Source organism: Eschscholzia californica, unplaced genomic scaffold (assembly GCF_041429995.1).
Source record: "Eschscholzia californica isolate CP2 unplaced genomic scaffold, dmEscCali1.0.p SCAF_1, whole genome shotgun sequence".
In the NCBI taxonomy this organism is placed as follows: Eukaryota; Viridiplantae; Streptophyta; class Magnoliopsida; order Ranunculales; family Papaveraceae; genus Eschscholzia; species Eschscholzia californica.
In genome coordinates, this window is record NW_028238198.1 from 44,485,720 (window position 1) to 44,507,150 (window position 21,431).

At 37.3% G+C, this 21,431-nt stretch overlaps 1 protein-coding gene across 2 annotated transcripts; it reads right to left on the reverse strand.

The window, feature by feature from the left end:
- Positions 1 to 29: 29 nt before the first annotated feature.
- Positions 30 to 15,362, reverse strand: LOC147567066 (acetyl-CoA carboxylase 1-like). Of its 2 annotated transcripts, XM_086653676.1 has the most exons (33): positions 15,195 to 15,362; positions 14,663 to 14,831; positions 11,725 to 12,100; positions 11,018 to 11,224; positions 10,768 to 10,929; positions 9,814 to 9,906; positions 9,618 to 9,713; positions 9,357 to 9,530; positions 9,175 to 9,268; positions 8,932 to 9,098; positions 8,794 to 8,844; positions 8,664 to 8,703; positions 8,355 to 8,479; positions 8,161 to 8,277; positions 7,953 to 8,027; positions 7,791 to 7,847; positions 7,593 to 7,697; positions 7,390 to 7,476; positions 7,107 to 7,298; positions 6,800 to 6,988; positions 6,499 to 6,609; positions 6,310 to 6,399; positions 6,045 to 6,221; positions 5,866 to 5,943; positions 5,521 to 5,643; positions 5,137 to 5,406; positions 4,705 to 5,048; positions 3,962 to 4,199; positions 3,389 to 3,735; positions 3,077 to 3,290; positions 2,808 to 2,984; positions 577 to 2,724; positions 30 to 477 (listed from the first exon to the last, which is right to left on the reverse strand). In XM_086653676.1, the coding sequence occupies exons 2-33, from the start codon at positions 14,821 to 14,823 to the stop codon at positions 421 to 423; spliced, it is 6,942 nt and encodes a 2,313-aa protein (XP_086509802.1). In that variant the 5' UTR covers positions 14,824 to 14,831; positions 15,195 to 15,362; the 3' UTR covers positions 30 to 420. The 2 variants fall into 2 exon arrangements, with proteins under 2 accessions (XP_086509802.1, XP_086509803.1); XM_086653677.1 differs by lacking the exons at positions 14,663 to 14,831; positions 15,195 to 15,362 and adding an exon at positions 12,687 to 13,315.
- Between the last annotated feature and the right edge of the window lie 6,069 nt (positions 15,363 to 21,431).

The window sequence follows — 21,431 nt, forward strand, 5'->3', positions numbered from 1 at the left end:
ATGGAAATGTTAAAAGAATGAAAGCCAAATACTAAACTGTGATAATATTATTTATAAGTCAAACTGATCCATTCTCACAATACCCATAGCTGAAACTCATGAACATTGGACATACTGAGGACTTCCTTTAGAAACAATGTAGCTAAAGAGATTGAATCAAACCCAGAATATACGAACAAATTCTACCTCTAAGTCTAAACCAAGACTACCGAAATTTACAGTTTTTTTGAGTACCAAAATAAAAACCCACCTCCATTGTCATGGCAGTCATGACATTATTAGATCAAGAGGAAAGGGCTATACGTTCGATGGTTTCCACTTTCTGATAAATTAATAAACAATATTCTACAACGACAATAAATAGTAAGAGAAGTTGATTGCAGAGAACCAACTTCTAGTTATATTTTCTTGCACCTGTTATCAATCTAGCACCTTTCGGAGTTGCTCGATCAACTGAACCCGACTTGATGGTTCTACCTGAAATGGGTTTCGACAATTATACCAAATGGTTTTTGGAATTTAAAAAAAATGAATAAATTGTTGTGAAATGTGACGAAAAGTTACCGAATTATTTACCTTGTCCAAAAGTGCAGTGAGAGCATTAGGAAGAGCTTGCAAATCTGAGTTTGATTCACTAAGATTTGATAGTTGAAGCATTACTTTCTGTACTCTTAGTTCCTTCAGTCGATCCTCGTAGTTCTTGGGATCATCCTTCCATGAGAAGAAAGCTTCATCATCTAACCAAGAATCCTCGTTATCTTTTGAAGGTCGAGAAGTGAGAAACCAGTTCTTGATCAAATCCATGGCTGATTTATGAGATAACTGATCCCCAGCAGCATTTCTCACAGTTCGGATTAACGATCCTTCTGCAACTCTCCTGTTTAATCTTTTGTAGAAGAAAGTTCGAGAGTTCGCCCAGTCAACAACTTCTTTGATTACTCCTTTCGCAGCCATCCTGAAGGAGGTATCATGCAACTCAGCAAATCGAGTAGCAATTTGAGTATAAACTGGTAAGAGCTGCTTCTCACGGGACTTTATCTGTTTTTGCAGAGATTCAATGGCTTCTAAGACTCCATTGTTCTTAGCTTCTTGAAGTTTTTCCTTCAGAGTGATCAGCTGTTGATCCAGCCTACCCATACAATCCAAAAGTTCCTTCGTCCTGAACTTGATTTCGATCATTCCTTCTGGCTCAAGGACATTTCCCTTTGCAGTTTTCTCAGCATACATCTCGATATGGTCCGGGTTGATTTTACTATCAACAACAACCCAAGCTCCGCCACGAAGTTCTCCCATCATAGGAATGTAAACAAACACGGGTTGATTATAAGTTCGAAGGTTCTCAACAATGGCAGATCCTGCTTGAAGAATACCTTCGAAAAGATCCCTCTGGCCACCAGAGAAGCCTCTCCAGTTTGCCATGATAAAAAGCGGAAGTTCTTCTCTGTTAAAATCTAGTAGTGCTTGAGATGTTTTCGTGGCAGAATCAGGGAACCAGACTTGTCCCGCTTGAGGGACAACTCTCTCATGGGAATCAAGCTGACCTGGATCTGCAGGAATAACTTGCATCACAGTTTGTGTTTCAACAGCAACAATTCCGACTGGGATGCCTCCAAGTTTCGATCTTCCTGTAACTACAGTTCTTGCCCAACCTTCTAGAGTCTCAACAAAACTATCTTTGTCGAAAATTCCCCCAAGCCATCTTCCATTACTAGCTTGAACACCACAAATTGCAGCACGAGGATCGCATGAGTTTTCAGGTAAATATTCAACGGGCCTGCTGGTAGGGTCTGATGGGCTTAAAATGGGTAGAGGTCCACCAACACACGGTGGTACATAACTAAGCCACTTCAAGATTGCTGAAACACCTTCCAGATCATCTGAAACTGTTAAATGAACAACCCCATTGGTAGCCATGATTTTAGGACCACCAAGTTGCATATGAGAACTATATACTTCACGTCCAAGAAGTTTGTTTAGTGCTGAAAAGCCCGTCAAGATTATAGGCTGGTCTAGCCGTTGGATGCACCGCATACCTAACCTAGCCAGATAGGCACCAATACCAACCGTTCGACTTGTCACATAGGTCAATGTAAACGTCTCTCTGTAAGCTCGGGAATATGCACCAGCAATGGCTCCACTTCCCGTCAAGTTCTCAACTCCTAAGCCATCCTCTTTTCCCACAATTGTATCTATGACCCATCTGGTTTCTCCACTTTGGAGCTTCAACTCATGTGCAATCACGGAAGATCCAAGACTTGTATAATCTTCAGGGGTTAAATATACATATTGAAATCCACGGTCGGGGTTTAATTCGTCGGACCATCCGACTTTAAAGCAAGCTTTAACTTCCTCAGCTACCCCAATACGGGCACCGGAATTTGCTGCCAAATAAATAAGAGGTAGTTTTTTATCACAAGCTAGATTGCTTACTTCAAGGAAAAAGGCATCCTCTCTTGGACCAAAAGAACCGGCTTTGAAGGTGACGTCATTTGCGATGATTAGAATAGTTCTTCCGTTAGGGAACTCAGGAGTAGACATTTCCATGCTCCAAGCCACCATCCCCACGTCATTGAGTGCTGGTGGGCGCTCCACAGAAACAAGAGGAGTGCCCCAAGCACCTTGTTTGTTTTCAAACATGATCTCCGTGACTTTAATACGAGCTTTATTTTTGGGTTTACCAGGGAACTGAGATGCCCATGACTGTTGTAAGGCTCTCTCAAATGCCTGCAGAATTTTATTATTTTTACTTGGTAAGAAATTAGGTTGTTAAGCAGTCTTTTATGAAAAATGAAGAATTGAAGCCTCACCAGTGGAAAATCGTAACAGTAAGTGGTGTTACTTTTTCTTGCTAAAAGCCGTTTTCTTGCGAGCACCCCCAAAGGCTGATAACGAGCGTTTACTGGAACACCATGAAGTGGACCCTGAGGGGAGAAGGTTGAGTAAACCACTTCACGTTTGCTGGTATCATCTACTTCTCGATATACCTGCATAATGAAGCTTAATCAAACTAAAACGAATAGCAACAAACGATAAAGGTATAATTGATTTATTCAACAGGAAGAGTAAATGAACTTACATGAACAGTACAAGTTTGGCCTGTCACGTTTGTAACTACAACTCTCCAGGCACCACTAGCAAGTCCTACAGACGGCATCCAGAGCTTCACCTCCCACTCACAAACACCTAGACGATGCATTCGGACACCAACAATCTCATGGATTTCATGCGCCAGTGTTTCCAAGACCATCCCAACTTCAGCTTCTTCTTGGCCATCGACTAGGTTAGTTCTCCTGATAGATATGCTTCAAATGTGAGACCAAATGAAAGGTGTAACTACAATTTTCTTTTCCTTTTCTCTTAAGAAATAAAAGAAGAAGAAATCATGCACCTTGGGTATGGCACGAGATCATCAAGTTGTTGTTCTCGTAAGATGCAAAGGTACATATGGGCATGATCAGGTCGCACAGTTGCATTATGTCCATGTAGTTCCAATTCTTCTAGCGCAGTCATCAAGGACCTCAAGATGCTTTTTGACGTGAAAGACAAAGCTGGTTGTTCTTTTCCCAAGTCCAGACCTTGAAATGCCAAGAACCCTTCGTTTGTGTTTGATTGCCTAACTAGAGTACGGAGAAACATCCTTTGAATAGGTTGGGGTTTGTCCATAACAGTGTATAGATGCCATTGACGATCTCGTGACGGGGTATACTGTGTTTTCTCGTACCCTTTTAGCTTTTCCTGCATCATAATAATCAATGAGGACCAAGTGCAAGTCAGTCAAAGGCTCATTCACGATGATATTGAAAGAAGAAGTGATTATGTAGAGGGAAATTTTATAGGGCCCCCTCATTTTTGTTAAAAGGCCTCCCCTCAGTGATAACTTAACAAGTAAAATGGTTCATGGGGAGGCCTTTTAACAAAATTGGGGAGGCCTTATAAAACTTCCCTTATGTAGATTACAAACCAGTTCCAGAAAAATGGAAAGTGGTGGTTCCAGGTGACGCATTAGAGGCTCTTCTTCGTAATAGAGCTTTTCAAGAGACCAATGGAAGGAGTGCCTCATAGGCGGACGCCCTTCATCTCTCTGTATTATACAGCTAATAACCCCAACACCTACAGATCGAAGAGCAGAGCCAACTTGCTTCTCTTTGAGGATCTTCGCCAGTTTATTTATTCTCTCCTGAGCCTGGTCCTCATCACCACTGCAAAAAGATGAGCAGAAGGTATTTATAGAAGAATTTAATATTTTCTTTCACATGTAAATAACATTTACTCGAGGATATTTGAAGCTTAAAGTTGATATACCAATCGCTTAAATACATGAAAATCTTGAAAAACTGTGAAGTACACAAACTAGTATCAGATTTACTAGAAGCTTCAAGAAACGGATGCCAAAAAGTAAAAAGTGATTTATCTTAGAACTCTATCATATGCTTTTAAAGGTGGTAAAAACGATTGGGAAGATTTGACAACAAGATATACAACTTATGTCAATGCATAAGATCCTTTTCCATCAATTTAAGGTGCAATTGAGTATTGAGCTGAAGGGTACAGAACACTGATCAAGTGCAAACTACAATCTTTGTAGATTTAAGCTTAACCAGAATCAAACCCATATCTCAAAGTCCTAAACAGCACCCTAGAAAAAGTTGCATCACAATATGATGGAGTTCATACAACTTGAAAAGCAATGGAAGCGGCATATACCTATCTTGAAGCAAGCTCATCTGGTTGTTGATTCCCACCACTGCAATATGTAGCATGTTTCCATGACTAACTGGTTCCGTAGAGGACCCATTTGCTATCATGTCATGGGAACCATGAGTAGTTTCCTTCAAAACCGTACTAATTGCCATTGGCAAGAACTGGAGAGATTTAACAATAACCATGGCTCCCCATTTCCTCTCAATATGTTTCTCAACTGTTGGTTTTGGAGGTATTTGGTCTTCCAATGCATCCCTTCGTTCGATGTGTTCTTCGTAGAACTCCCATGAGGCAATAAGACCAGATCTATGCCACTGCATTCTTACACTTTCTTTCACAAGGTATGGCTGGAATAGATGAAAATATCGACAAATGAGTATTTAAAATTGGATTCGGTAATCAGAAGAGAATCTTTGAAGGTCAATTTCATATTACCTGATAGAGCCTGCGAATATAAGTTTCGACAACCCGTCTCTGAAGAGTGTGGTCACCGTGATCGAAGAGACCCACAAGAGCGTCTTCAACTGCAAGAGGAGCACTAACAAGATCCTCCATTCTTTCATTAATTGCACTTTTTCTCCTGGGGGTATCTAAATGTTCACCTTCCTCTGTAAACATCTCCAACTCTGATAGGCTTCTAGCTATGCTCGAACGAAGCTCACTCAACTTTGTTTGTTCAAGTAATTGACTGGCTTTTAGTGCAACCTATAGAACATCGTTTCGTATCTTAGTTGGGGCTTACACTTTCGTCTAGATTAATGATAAATACAAGGAAATGAAGAACAACTCCTAGTAAACTTGCACAACTGAGTTCCAAACCTCAGAATAACTTGTATGGTTAAGAACAGAGAATCGGATCAGTTTCTCCCTGTACCCTGCAGGATTTGGGTAAACCATTGCTTCCATGAGTCTCAAAATTAGCTTGTTTTTACTACGAACCCCCTGCAGAATATGAAAAGTGTATCGCTCAAATTCATGCTAGAAAAAAACAGCCGTTTCAACCAAAATAATCACAAAAAGACATGTAGAAATCCTGTTGGTGGCTAGAAACATAAAATAGTGCGGTGAACATGTCAAAATTTCATACCATGACATTATCTATTAGGAGAACATTTTCCTATGTGGTCATTCATATGTAGGTACATATATAATATGAATACGAACCTGATGAGAGAGCACTATGTCCACAATCTTTAGAAGATCTTTCTTATATTGAAGTCGGAGACGTTCAATCACATCAGCCTGAAAAAAGGAAACATTATTCGATTCACAACCAAAACCAGGGAAAGGAGCGAAGGAAAAAAAAGTGATGGGGTGCTATTAAGTTTTATCGAAAAGCTTACCTGGATATTGTCACTAAAGAGTTCTTCAACTGACAGATATTCCTCAAAGAGTGACTGGACAATGACACGGGCATGACTCTCCCGTCCACCCTCATAAGACTTAACAAGACTCATCAGAGGTTCTAAAAGCCTTTCCTGGGTAGCTTTTTCTTTATCCGGACAAGATGATATATGAGCCTGCAGCATAAAAAGCTCCACCAAATATCACGAATATACCCTTTTAGAAGAAAAACATGAAATTAGATAACGAGAAAGTGGGACTAACCTCTAGAACACCTCGCAGCAATTTGGTGGGGAAATCGATATTCTTTTTAGAGCTAGAGATCCCCTCGTACTCCTTGTATTTTGCGTCCAACTGAATATCACAAAGGATTTAAGCATGTAAGATAGATTCCAGGTTCTAATTTAAAGGAATAAGGTCAAGCTAAGGTAAGAGAAGGAAACGAAAATAAACCTCATTTTTTAGATCTTTTGGAAGACGGGTTGCCAGGACTGCCATACACTCTTGCCACTGAAGAAAAGGGAGTTCTGGACTGTCCAGACAGTTGAGCAAATCTTGTACAACCTGAAATGGATTTGAAACTTGTCAATCAGACTATTGTCAACTTGGTAAGAGCAGAGACAATTGATTTATTTTTGTTGTGAAATAGCTGGTTTCTGGTCTTCTTTTAGAAAGACAAAAAGATTCATGCATAAACATGTACATATCAAAACTCCAATCTTTAGGATTGCAATATTGCGAAGTAGGTAGTTACTTCATTGATGTCGTGCTCATAGCCTGCAAGAATCATTCGAGCAGCATTTAAACTTGCAGCACATCTCTGATGAACTCTCCCAGACACTGCAGTTGGAGGTCCTAGGAGGGGGAAGCTCCCATGAAAAGGTTCAGCTTTCCTTACAGCTGTTGGATCATCCAGATCAAGCCTTGCAATAAGATCACCAGCCTGCAATAGAAGTGGTTCCTCAATCAAAATTAGGACAATAAGAGAGAGAGAGAGAGATAGAGAGAGAGAGAGAGAGAGAGAGAGAGAGACTACAAGGGAACTTTTACAGAAGACTTACCTGCATAGCTTGGCCTTCAGATATCTTGAAATGGATAACTCCAGAAGCAGGTAACAGAAGCGGCATACACATCTTCATAACTTCAACTTCTGCATATGGCATATCAGCTTCCACATGACCACCATCTGGGACTAGAAAACGAAGCAGTTTACATGGTGTCTCTGCTACTAACTTTGATGGATCGTGATCATTCTGGAAATTAAGAAATGCATTTTTCTCATTCCGAAGTATGAGCCAGCCGGAAACACATAAACTGAGAAGTAAGAAAAAAGTTTCAGGTTACCTGTAACAGACAAGTCCTCCCATCTATTAGAAGGCGGGTTCCAGCTGCCTCTTCCTCTGCATATATCACGTGACTGCTTCCATCCAACTGTTATCCGTTATCAATAAGAAATTCAGAGCTTAAAAAATGTTCAATACCAAACTCACCTTCCAATTTTCCAAAAACTTAAATATAAAGATAAAAATAACACAAAAATTGCTTACCTGCATCAAAAGACCACCATCGCGCAAAGTATGTATTTCGGATTCAATCTGAGACTGATTCATCCTCAATTTATAGCTTCCTGGTCCTCCCTTTACCATGTCAACCTAAGGGAAAACCTCGCATAGACTCAGTAAAGCAGTAATTACTCAATAAGATGAAAAGATTTAATCACTGTCAAGGTTGTTAAGAAAAGCTACCGTATACTTGCTCCCTTCGATATTTAAAGAGACTTGAGAGTTGACAAGTGATATGTGCTGCATTTCAGGAGATATATTTATATAACTAGTACAGACAAATAACAGAAAAAGACACCCCAAACTCAATGATGAACTTAGAAGGTTTGAAGTATAACACAGTACCTTGGGTGGGATCTGCCCCTTCTCAAGATAACCTACATAGTCCGATACCATGGTTGTGCTGCTGGTTGAAGCTTTCTTTAAAGGTCCAAGGGTGAACAAGAAAGAATTCAGTGATTATGTCTAACCATTAAAAACGCAAATATAAAGCACGCGACAAACTTCAATCTCTAATAGAGGACTAAATTAAATTAAATTAAATTTTTCGTACATATAGAGCTCCTCCAACCACTGAGATGTACCAAGGAGGTCTCTCAGCTCTAACGCGCATGGCGATTCTACTGTCCAACCAACCAGTATGGATCTTGTTGTTTCTGTATTCTGATGCCTGCCAAAACGTATTGGTGATATTAGATGAGTTTTTTTCAGATTAATGAAAACTCGACTACTGTGCCGCGTACTTACATGTAAAAGATCTACTGTGTAATCGACGTTTGTATGAATTTCTCCCCGGATATGGATCTCCTTAAGCCCAAGAACCATATTTGCTATAGCTATAGCTCTTGACTCACCAAACGCAAAGACATGCCCTAGAAAAAATATACCGACTTAGGAATAGTTACAGCAACAGAAAGCATAATAATTCTAACAAATGAGTTATAAGTCTTGACTCTTGATGAAGAAATCAACTCAGTTTTATATCAAATCGATGCAAAATAGTCAAGTTTATTGGGCGCAATCAAATATTTAAGTACTCCAGGCGACACAACTTACCAAATTGAGAGTCCGAGAATTCATGGATACCTCCTCCAGACTGCAAATAAAAACGTTAACTATGTCAGTCTCTACTAAGGATAACAATCAAGTGGTGCCACAACCTTAAAGTTTGTCTGAAGATATATACCTTAACAGAGAAGTATGCCCACACATTTGGCTTACTTTTAAAACTAAGTTCCTGCGAGCAATCATAATTCAAGTTTGGTTCATCACAGAAGTGAAAAAAACTAAAGGAGTGTGCTTCACAGAACTCAGAAAGACCGACCTGCACTTTCCCACTAGTAGGCTTGAAACCATCATCTGGGTCTTCACTTGTTACGCGAACAGCAACACAATGACCTTTCGGTCTTACAGACTGAGCTTTGTCAAAATCGAACGGTGTGGCAACTTCATTTCCTCCATTACGGTCCTTCCCATAAAATCTCCTTATTTCTGAAAGAGAAGAAAGGGCATTACAATATGTAATGAGGTCAAGGGAAAGTATTAACAGTTCTATATAAGACCATACCAGGAATTCTCCAGAGAGGAATCCCCATCCCAACCGCAACTTGAGCTGCTGGTAAATTTACTTCAGCTATCCACTCCGTTACTGGATGCTCCACCTATAGAAATAGTTGGTGATAGATTTAGAAAGAAAGGAAAAAAGGCAATTAATGACTTAAAACGACAATTACTGAAGTCTGGCCGAACCTGTAACCTTGGGTTGAGCTCTAAGAAATAGTATTCGCCAGTCTCCATACTGTATAAATACTCAACAGTAGCAGCCCCAACATAGTTCACAGACTTAGCTAGCCTTCTAGCCGCCTGTTCAAGCTCCCTCACTGTCTCAATCGGTGCTACAGTAATCGGGCCCTCCTCAATAATCTATTGGACATAAAACTGGCATGTTAATAGTTGTATAAATAAGAAGAATGAAACTCATATTTCCATATCTCTAACATAAAACTGCACCTTTTGATGCCGCCTCTGAATACTACAATCACGGCTATGCAAAGCTGCAACATTTCCATGTTGATCGCAAAGTAACTGAACTTCCAAGTGTCGGCTCTAAGTAAAGAAACCCAACCCGTTCTCAGAGAGGAATCAAATACTTGCAACATGTTTAATGTATTCAGCTAAATGGAGTGGAATATTAAGGAAGTCTTACCTGTGAAGCAACCTTCATTATAAAAATTGGAGAACCAGGAACTTCTCCCTGAACTTGCTTAAACAAAGCTTTTACCTCATCATCATTGTGAACCTGTAATATGAAATAGAAGGATTCCATAAAGTTTCGAAGATAGAGTTAGCCAAACGTAAATTCAAGTAAAGTTGCAGAAAGATGTTATAGTACTACTCGAAATTTTCCTACTAAAATGCTTTCTGCATTTTGCACTAAATCCTCATCAAATATGACATTGGCACTCTACTGCTGATCAGATAGACATGATTTCTTGACATTAGAAGCAAGGTAATATATTTTGGTTTCAATAACTTTGTCCTTCTTGGAAGCCGAAATATCTGATGGCATATTTCAGGTAGTGTTGAAATTTATGACACATTCATAGAAATAATAGAAATAACGTGTAAATGGTGGACATATTTTTATGAGAGAGCTAGCAAATAATAAAAGAAGCATATATAACATTTAGCAGGCTACATATTATAACAATAATGATGGTGTATAGAGATGAAATTAGTGGGATTTTGTTCAAACTTGTATATGAAGGTAAGAGTTTTTAGAGAAAATACAAAAAGCCATTTGTCTTAGTTACTGACAGAATTTGTCACCCCATGAAATTTGATTCAGAATAAACATTACAGTGTTTTTTTAACAATTTGTTTTTTTGAACAAGATAATCTAGTTTTCAACCAGGTAAAGTAATTTATTACATTTTGTAAATCGAATATGTCCCAATGCCCTTACATATCCGCACGTGTTTATAATATTTGGGTCGAAATCACTATTAATGTAGAACATGGCAGAGGTTTCCCTGGAAGTAATAGAAAAACGACATTGCACACTGAACTTCTTGTCGGTGGCCATCTATACCAAAATACATTGTTCATTTTCATGAAATATGCCAAACTTTAATACCATCTACAAAAGTATGAAACATACCTTTCTTATACCTTTACCACCACCGCCCCAAGATGCCTTGATCATCGCAGGGTAACCAATCACTTGGCAGCTTGCCACAGCCTCCTCCGTTGTAGAAACACAGGCTTCGCGATATATATCATCAGGGATAGATACCAAACTACTATCTGGAGGAATTTTCACCTAGAAGAGGAAATTTCATTAAGGACAACCAAGTCTTGGAGTAGATCATCAAAACAAATTCCAGAGGAAGATAGTGGGAGAAAATTACATGTGAACCACTCCATGGGAGTGTAGGGACTCCTGCTGCTTGAGCAATCAGAGATGACCCAATCTTGTCTCCTAGTGCCGCCATTGATGAAGCTGGGGGACCTAGAAATATGATTCCCTTTTCATCCAGTGCATCGGGTAGCTCGGGGTTCTCAGATGCATGGCCCCATCCAGGCCAAACGGCATCAACATGTGTTATCTCTGCCATCTGTGGTTATCGAAACATTACCAGTGAGCATATCAATGGCTACGTAGAGGTCAACAACGTTCAAACTTTATTTCAATTTTCAACTACAACTCTTAATGTCTAAGACCAACCGAGGTTGCTAAGAAACATGCGTATTGAAAGGATGAAAGTCGAAACTTATTCTCAAACTGTTAATAGCGGATTTGTCTTTCGTGTGACATTTTTAGCAACTTAAGAAGTGGCAGGAAATGGAATTCTAAGTTCTCTCAAATTGCCAATAGCAAAGGCTCATATCATCCTTATTTTCTTACAAATTAAGAACTAATTCAAACATTAAGAGATAAAAAATTTGAAATACTAACTGTTCCAAACTCTTTTCCTGATCCATTATGGAGAAGATTATTGATCATCGATGCGATTATAATTACTAAGTCGTGACCAATTGTTTAGAGTTTCTGTTTCTATTTGATACATAATTTAGTATGATCGATTTATCTAATAGAGCTTAAATATGAACCCACCTCTACAATGAGCTGAACGTTTGCATAATTGTTGTTGTTGGTTCCACCAGGTACTTCTACAAACTGATCAGCAATTCTAACATGTTCAGCATTGATTCTCATGTCCTCCGGAGTTGCCATTGCAACCAGCAAGATTGCTTTTTCAGTTCCAAATGTTTCATAAGCCCATGTTCTAATACTACGAATGAACTTAACTGCTGCCATTCCATTGTTAGCAATTAAGATACTGCGGATAGGCTTTTCTCCGCCAAATGCTACACAAAAGTCATCAACTTTGGATAAAGTAGCAGGATTCCTGATCTGGGTAGTTCCATTTATAATCCCATTCCCGCGCCAAATTTCAGCCATGCTTGTACTGTTAAGGGCTTCAGACATGCTTAATTTACAAAATCACCAAACAATCAACAAAACAAAACTTTCTTTAGGTTTAGGAACAAATCAGTAGTATAACAAAACTTAATCATAGTGAATTATGAATGTTTGATGCTTATATATGCTATGATTCTATAATTATCTTCTACTTGTGGGTAGATAAAGTTCAATTCAACTCAATAGTGTTCAAGAAGCTACCAAACCTTTGCCTACCCAACAAAAAAAAAAAATCTAAGTTCATCTTAATTGGGTATAAAATAGAACAACTACTCTCTCTCTCTCTCTCTCTCTCAAAATAAAATCCCATTAAGCAAATAAAATGAAATGGGTAGCTAGAAAACTGGTGAATTTGAAGTTGATCCATCTAAAAATTTCATAAGAAGAAGTACTCTTAAAACTGAAACTCAAACAAGAGTTAAAGAACCCCAATTGAAGAGTAACTCAGATCTTCAAAAACCCATAATCAAACTTTCCACACTAATTTTCCAGTACAAACAAGACTCAAATCCAAAACCCACAATCAAACTGAAACAAAAAAACTCTGAAAACCAAAAAGAAAAGTAAATGCAAATGAGATTCAATGGACTAACCTCAGAAAAGAGCAATAATTAACAGGGAGGATCTCAAAAAACCCAAATTAGATTTCTTTGTGATCCCCTTTGTTGCAACCAAGCATTATAATTCAAGAAGTTAGCAGACCAAACACGGAAGAACACAGTTATGTATAAATGTGCTTCTGTGTGTGAAGAAGCAAGCAAATTTAGTGAGGGAGAGAGAGAAGGAGAAAGGGGAAGTTTAACGGCTTTAATGAGAGAGTGCACGTGTTTTCAATCGAACCCTTCTTCTGTAGTAGTTCCCAACTACCCTCCTCAATTCCTCTCTTTCTCTTTCTCTCTCTAAATGATCTCAATTTTTGATTTGAAATCCCATGGCTTAAAAAGCTCCACAATTTTGTAAGAAAGCCAATTTTGTTGTTGGTTTACTGCTTTTGGTTAGATAGCAGCTGACTGGGAGTTGGGTAGGGTAGTCGACCAACCTCTCTCTCTCTCTCTCTCTCTCTCTCTCTCTCTACCTTACTACATACAGCATGGCTGAGAGAGAAGAAAATATAAAGAAATTGATAAGAGATCTCTCTACTATTGCAGTAAGAAATGTCCTTTTTCTAATCTCTTTATAATGTACCCAACCTCATGGGCAGTGCCCATACTAGGGCCACCCATAGCACGGTCTACCTGTAGGACTTGAGCCGGATTTGGATACCGATGGGTACTTCATATTCTAGGCCCCCGATTTTCTAAATGCAAGACTCAGATTGAAAAACTATAATACTCATCTAAGATTTTTTTTAGTGTTTTACTGTATTATAAAAAATTCTCCAATGCCGAACTCAATTGGATCTTGAGATGATGTAGTAGCATTTAATTCTAAGATGTCTAAAAAAAAATACTTAATATTTGAGATTTTTCTCGAGGATTTTAATTATCCACTCAACATTAAAAACAAACCCACTCATCTCGGAAAATGGAAATGACACCTAATTAATTTTTAAAAAATTTAGTGTGTTAAGAGATTTTGTTGAGTTTTGATTTGAGATGCTCTGGGATTTTCATGAACACTAAGATTTCATTGGGTTCCTCTAGACAAATTGAAACTATTTTGCACAAATTGCACCTTGTTTACATTTATAAATGACTTAATTAACAAACCTACGAGATAATGGGTAATTAGAAATAAAATATTCGAACAAAATAAAAATCTATATGGTTAAAAAGATGATGATACCGACTAATCTTTTGGATACTAGTGATAATGCACTTTGACAATACTGACCCTCACAGTTCTAAAAAGTCTCACTTGGGAATGGTGTTTAATCTCTTAAGATGAGCACTACATCCATCTTCCACAAAATTGTATTTCTACATTTCTTTTACATTCATATGGAAGTCATAAAACTATCAATGAGTGACAAATCTAAAGTTATTCTCCATCTATCTCTTATTCTTCCATGGTAGGTTATGGGTAAATTGTAATGCTATTAAAGTGATCGACCTAAAACTAACCAAAACCTAGACATTGCATCTAACGGGTAACCTATTTTTTCTAATACCCCTATAGTAGAAGATTAGATTACGGGTACAGGCTAAATTTTATCCTTAGTCGGACGTGGTTGTGAGTGTTAAACTAAGTTTGAAGAACAAGAGTTTTTTTTGAAATACTCCGTCAAATCATATTTAACTTATATAAATACATAGTAAAGTACTCAGATACACACAAAAATATCATAATATATACAACAAAAGACATTATGAGCAAGAGAACAAAATGCAGCCAGATTTTTAAGAAGACACCGATGGACCCGATGATAATGCATGTACACGATATTGCGACATTCAATTTATCCGTCCAATTTCTTGCCGATATACTATCCCTAATTACCCTCAAGTGACATTGCGTGGTTCTTACCATAGAAAGCCTAAACTAATCTTTTTGCGAAATGGCAAGAAAAGAATATAAAGAAACAATCACTTCACTTGGAACTTATATTTATGTACATGAAAACACCTACCTCATCATTCGAGCTTCAAAAAGGATTGGCATTCGAGATTTTTGTTGCAATTTCACGTGTTTGGATAAAGATGAGACTCGAGCGCGTTGGGAAGGTGAGAGCTTTGGCCTTCTTACCCTTAAGCTACATCTTCCTTTGTTCCCAAGGCTCAAAGGATCCATGGACCAACCTATAGAAATTTGCCCCAGCATGATTTCATAAATTTTTCAAATTGGTGGTATTGAAATTAGAGACCTTTAAAAGTTCATAAAACGTCGAATAGCAAAATACAAATTTTGCCCACTAATATACAAGGCAAAGACTCGAACAAATTTACTCTCCTCAATTAAATTTGAATATAAACTACATATGCACGAAGGCATATTTTGATGTCAACGTTGAAAACTTTAGAAATAAAAACAATTTGAAAGCAAACCAAATTTAAGGGTTATATTCCATCTATAGTGATGAAAGTAAAACGAACATAATTTCTTCAATTGAATGTAACTATAATAGTACGTAGCTGAACCTATACTAAATTCTCCATAAATACCTGAAAAATGGCATTATTCGATCTTAACATACAAGTTCCAAATAACTCAGACCTCTAAAGGTACAAGAACTAAGAAATATAACTATATTAAGTTTTAGTTTGTAAATTTGGTGTGTCATGTATATTGCCACTGTACTCTTAAGTTTATTGGTTAGGCACTACCATTGTATGTGTGTGTTGATGTTTGGTGCTCTTTAGATGTGAATTAAGAAATTACTATTGGCCAAGAAAATGACTTCATCATTGGGCTATATATTAAATTAAACCCTAGATTTTTTTTTTCACTTTTGAAAAAATAATAAATGTTGGTCTGCATGGAGCAGAATTATGGTTGGGAAGTAGGTTTATTCATGGCCCTCGATATATATACATATTTAATTTCTATGTAGACCCAAGGTCAAATAAACTTATCAAGCGGATAACAATCACAAAGGCTGTGACATTGGCTAAGACAGATTGAAGAACTATCCTCAACAAATTGACCTTTCTACATGCTTGATCTCCAATTGTTAAATTTATGAAGTTCAGAGTACCAATATACTTAACAAAAGATTCTTAAAAAGTTTATAGGGATATGTATGTAATAAGTGAAGTAGATACAAATAAATTCATTAAATTAAAATTATTTTTTTGGCCAAATGATCGATTAGAATATTTAGTTTGTATGAATCGCTATTGGTTTGATATCAGTAATGACATGGAGAGACGAAATCTTATGATCAAGCAAAGTCTAAAGATATTTGAAGATATTCAAAATCATAAAAGATTCAAAAGATTGAGTTTCATATATTCAGGATATTTTTTAGGTCGCGGCTTTGGGAATAAAGAAAATTCTCCGGAGAATAAATTCGCGGGGCGATCCAGATTTTTTTGAAAATTCTCCGGGAAATAAATTTTTATGGGGAATACAGAATACATTTTTTTGAAAGTTCTCCTCCATCTCATTTGTTCTCTCTGCCACTTCATCTTCTCGCCACCTCATCATCCTCTCCGGAGAAGGTCGCCGACCGACCAATTTTCCGAGCGGCGACCTTCAAACATAAAAAAAAATCTTCCGCTCTCTCTCTCTCTAACACTCTGGCGAAGGTCCCTTCGACGGAGGTCTGGTCTGTCCACGAACAGACTGGATCTGTTCGTGGACAGACCGGATCTGGTCTATTCGTGGACAGACCAGACCTCCGGCGAAGGTCTCCCTTCGCCGGAGTGTTAGAGAGAGAGAGGAAGAGAAAAAAAAAATTCTTTTTTTTTTTATGTTTGAAGGGCCGGCGACCTTCGTCGAAGAAGATGATGAGGTGGTAGAGAGAGTTGATGAGATGAAGGAGCCTTTTTTTTTATAGCATCTTCTAAAATTAGAAGCCCCTTAGCAATAAAAAAAGAAACATAAAAGTCAATCTTATTTGACTAGTTTTAAGAAAAGTCTTTATTCCCTGGAGAATTTTCTTTATTCTCCAAAGCCGCGACCATTTTTTATAATAATCTACTATTATTATTAGATACGTATTATCATGTTTCTTAGATTAACTAGGCATATTAGGAAACTAGGAAACCCTTATTTACTGATTTACTCTATAAATATAAGTTGGGTTCCTAGAGTTTTATTCATTGAGTTATGTCTGACCAATGTAACTTATGAAACTCATAATTGTGATGATTATGAATAAATCCATTATTGATTTCTCTGTGGATGTAAGTCGAGATTATGAGAGAAGATTTTCGATTGAACCACGTTAAATTATTGTGTCGACTATTTTTATTAATCTCTCTGGTTATCATCTAATCATGAATTTAACAGAGTTAAGATTTATACAAAAACTCCAAATATTTCTATCTATAACAATTATAATTACAATTCTAAATCAAACTCACATGTGATAATATATTCAGAACTTTTTTTTAAATTTTTAAGAAGGCATTTTAAACTTTTTTTTTTTTTATTACCAGAATCGAAGGGCTTACATATTAGATAACAAGATTATGATCCCAATCATAATATGATTGAGATTATAATATTCACATTTTTTTTCCGAAATTTAAAAGAGGCATTTTAAACTGTTATTTTCTCCATAATCAAAGGACTTACGTATTAGATAACAAGATTATTGTCCTGCACATAAAAATGAGGAGAAACGAAACAATAGGAGCAACTAGGGTACCTAAACAACAACTTTCCTTTTTCTCCTTATCTATTTACCTCAACAAAAACGATAAAACATGTCATACATGTAATCATTTGGAAACTATGGAGCATGCTTTGTTAAAGGCTCCTTAGCTAGAAACGTTTGCTTTTATTTTAATATTAGATCCACTAACATTGTATCTCAAGTCCATTGGATTTCGTCGTGATAAATGGTTATCACTGCAGGATACTTGTACCAAACACAACTTCAAACTACTATTCTATGACATATTTGGAAAATAAAAATAAAAATATAGAACCATCTCAAATAATTCAACAAATCAAAGCTTTTCCGGCTGTCGGTGATTATAACAGCGGGTTGAAGGCCTCTACTAAACTCCTAGAGATAGAACTTGGCTTCCGCCAACAAATCCTTATATTAAATTTAATAATGATGGTTCTTGAAGTCGGATTAACGAAATTGGAGGAATTGGTTGTATCACTCATGATCATAATACTCGGTTTATAACCGCTCCAACATCCACCCTTAGAGCCAGAAATACGGAAGAAAGTGAAACAAAAACCATCTTATTTATTATCCAATGGGCAACGAAATACAAGTTCAAATATATTATAATTGAAAGTGATAACGTTGCACTAATCAACCATATTATTGATACTAAGAAAACGAACGATATGGTGTACCGAAAGAAAAAGTAGAGGAGGCTTGTTGTCGAGACCCCGTCCTCTTGCAGGGGAGGCAAAGCACCGTAACTGTAATGAAAGTTCAGATCAAGTGCCAGAAGAAATGGTCTGACTCTAAATCCGGATTGGTTTGATTTGAGAATGAAAGATTTTCTCCAAACTAGAAAACCGTCAAGAAAGGATCCATCAACATGATGGGCACTTGAAACCAACTTTGGTTTGTGGAAGGAGGGAACCGATTTTACCTTACCAGTAAAGGGGGAAACAAACATATTCTCAGAAGTGGCAACTCTCCTGCTGGTACTCTTGCAAAACGGGCGAGAAAAATAATTGTACTAGAATTTTTAATTCGTTTCCCCATTCGCTTTCCCAATTTCTTTGTAATAATACTCTAGTTTTTTTATGATATCACTCTTGCAACAGAAAAAAAAAAAAGATGCCCTCGATGATTATTCGCCTACGTGGTGAATAAGACACTGCCCATTTTGGTCGTTTTACGTCTCGTGAAAAATGTAAAAGAACCAAAATACTCTTTATCTTATTCGGAGATGGTCACCAATGGAATCACATATCACCGTCGTTATTCAAAGGTTAGAGAAAGACAAAAATTAGAAAGTGAAAAAGGTCAAACTATATCACAGTGACCGTTGGGTTAGATAGAGAATCATAATTTACCAATTCGTATGCCAACTGAGTGTGGATGGAACCTTTTTTTTTTTTGTTGAGAGATGTGGGATGGAACTTTTTTTTTCATAAATGATTTTGGCATGTTCCCTATTAATTGAAGCATGGCAAATAGGTGTAGGTGGGTATTATTAATGTTATTTGGTTTTAAGAGATTCCCAAGAGGTTGAAATGTTGAATGGGCAGTATACTTATAAATAATACTACCTAACTCCTTAACCTACTTCATTCATCTCCCACCTCAAAATTTAACTACCACTGCCCTACTAACTTTGTTGTCCCCTTTATCCACGTCAATCTTAAAAATCAATCTTTTTTTTTTTTTTTCTTTTCATTGTTCAGCGTGTGCCTCGAACCCTTGACCTCTAGGTGGAAGATTATACCTCTTACAACTCCAATCAAGGGTTGTTGGCAAGAATCATCATCATTATGTCTACAACATTACTATCTTCATTGTCCCGTCCTTTAGCTCTTAGCCCACTTCTCTCCTAGCACTATCTGTGGGCTTGGGACGGAGTAGTCCTAGGTTACTTGAACGGGTCTAAATCCGTGTTGTTCAACTTCGGCACCGATTAAGTCCAGTCCGAAAACTCGGACGACCTCAATCCATGGGGATCTAAGAGAGAAGATAACCCAAAAGTATAAATAAGTGGCACCTATAGACGCGCCCTTTTCAATTTCTTACATATCTACCGAAGTCTGAAAATGTTTTTGAACGCTAGCATTATAAAGTGGAAAATGGTCTGTCAGCCAAAAAATGGAAATGACTGGGCCGGCTATCAACCTAATTTTGTAAGTGTTGCCAACAATTTTATGCGTGATTTTACTTGGCCGTGGTGTGGACTGTGGAGCAACAAAGTTCTCAACCCAAATTGCTGAAAGGCTACCTTGGGCTTAACCGCTTAAGTCAATTGGAGGTTGCTGTTATACAAAAAAATAGTGGTGCCTATAGAATTTCTCTCTTACAAATCCAAGGTGCCTATAAAGCTACCCTAGCCCTTCGAACACTGGTCTTTGACAATTATTCGGTTGAAAGTTATATGAGCACCACGAAAATTACAAACTTCAACCCCTTATAAGGGCAAGCTAACCAATTATAGATTGTCCGCCCCTTTAGGAGATTTTTTTGGACTACAAAATTTTGGGTGGAAGAAAATATTTGTTTTCGCCTCCATTTCTTCTTTTCACTCAGGCTGGGGTCCCCAACAGATTACCATCAATGATGACCCTTAAAAAGTATTTAGCATCTTCATCTTCTTCCTCCTCACCTCTACCACCATTCTCTCGCTCTTTCTCTTTCCTCTTCCCTCTTTCTATGTTTCGGCGAAAAAGAGTTCCCCTTTGCTGGAACTCATGTTCTAGTTCTGGGATTTTCCCAAAACAGAACACTACCCGGTCCCTCAAATCAGGTTGCAATCAAGTTTGGGGATATCCTTTTCTGTTAGAATAGTTAGTCCCACATTGTAAAATTGATAAAACATCTCTCTTGTGTAACTCTTTATAAGGAACTTATGTAATAACTAAGAAATCAATACAATCAATACAATTTCTCTATTTCTTACATGGTATAAGAGCTTCTAGTTTCTTTCTTGGGTTAGTCAATAGAGTCTTCCGCTTGCCGGCGGCGGTAGTCCCATTAATGGCTACCGTTCGCCGGACTTTTATCGGTTTTTAGTTCAAGTTTAGTATTTTTTTCCTTTCCAATAAGAGTAGTTCTTTTCTATTGTTGAGATCTAATCATTCTTCAATACTTTTTTCAATAGTATTTGAAGATGATGAAGATTAACAAGAAGATGAAAGATCCAAACAAGAGTGATTTGTTGAAGAAATCACATGATATACTCTTCAATGATCTCAAACATTTCCAATGTCAAGTCCTCCACAACATCAAATCTATGTGTATCCATGGTCCATGAAGTTATATTTTGAGAGAAATTGGAAAGCTATTAGAGAGGGGGAAAATAATTCATGGATTTCTTGTTAGAATAGTTATATACCCCATGTTTATCTTGAAATTATACTTATAGTTGTCCAAAATCTTGATTTCCAATATGATGCACATGAAGTGTTTGATAGAATGCATCAAAGAAATCATGCTTATTTTCAAAGATGGTTTTCTTTTGATGTTTGAAAACATGTTTGTGGGTTCCTTTATGGCAAAAGAGTTAATTCTCTTACTTGATTTGCTCATACTTCTTATATCCAAGATGAGAACTCTCAAATGTTTGTTCCTTTAGTAATCTACTTGATTCCATTAGTTTTTCATAAGATCATATGAAGAGGGGATAAGAGAAAAAAAAAATAGAAAAGAATTGAAGTGGGAAGGTTCCAGAATGGTGATTGCTAGTGGTTGAAAAAGGTTAAAATCATAAGATCAACGGTTTGCATTCTATATGAAGTAATAATCATGTGTGAGAGCTATTAAAAGCAAGGAGTATATCTCCGCCCAACACCGGACAAATGGTATAATTGTCCGCTTTGTCTTTAAATAGAGAAAATACCTGACAATGGCGCCAACTTTTCTTCACATGGTATTCCAATGGAGAAAAGATAAACAACACCTGGTAATGGTACCAACTTTTCTTCAAATGGAGAAAAGAAAAACAACAACAAAGAACAACAACAACAACAACAAAAAACAACAACAACAAAAAACAACAACAACGACAACAACGAACAACAACATAGCAACCTCACAATGATGTCTCCATATCAATACCAAGTCAACATCT

Bases quoted from the DNA above. Each gene is read 5' to 3' on its own strand.
- LOC147567066 (XM_086653676.1), bottom strand. From the start codon at position 14,823: ATGGATCCTTTGAGCCTTGGGAACAAAGGAAGATGTAGCTTAAGGGTA. The intron at 12,101-14,662 runs GTAGGTGTTTTC...TTGTAAATTAAG, and splicing joins TTTGAAGCTCGAATGATGAG to CATGTCTGAAGCCCTTAACA. The intron at 8,704-8,793 runs GTATATATCTTC...TTTTATTTGCAG, and splicing joins GGGCATACTTCTCTGTTAAG to TCTGGAGGAGGTATCCATGA.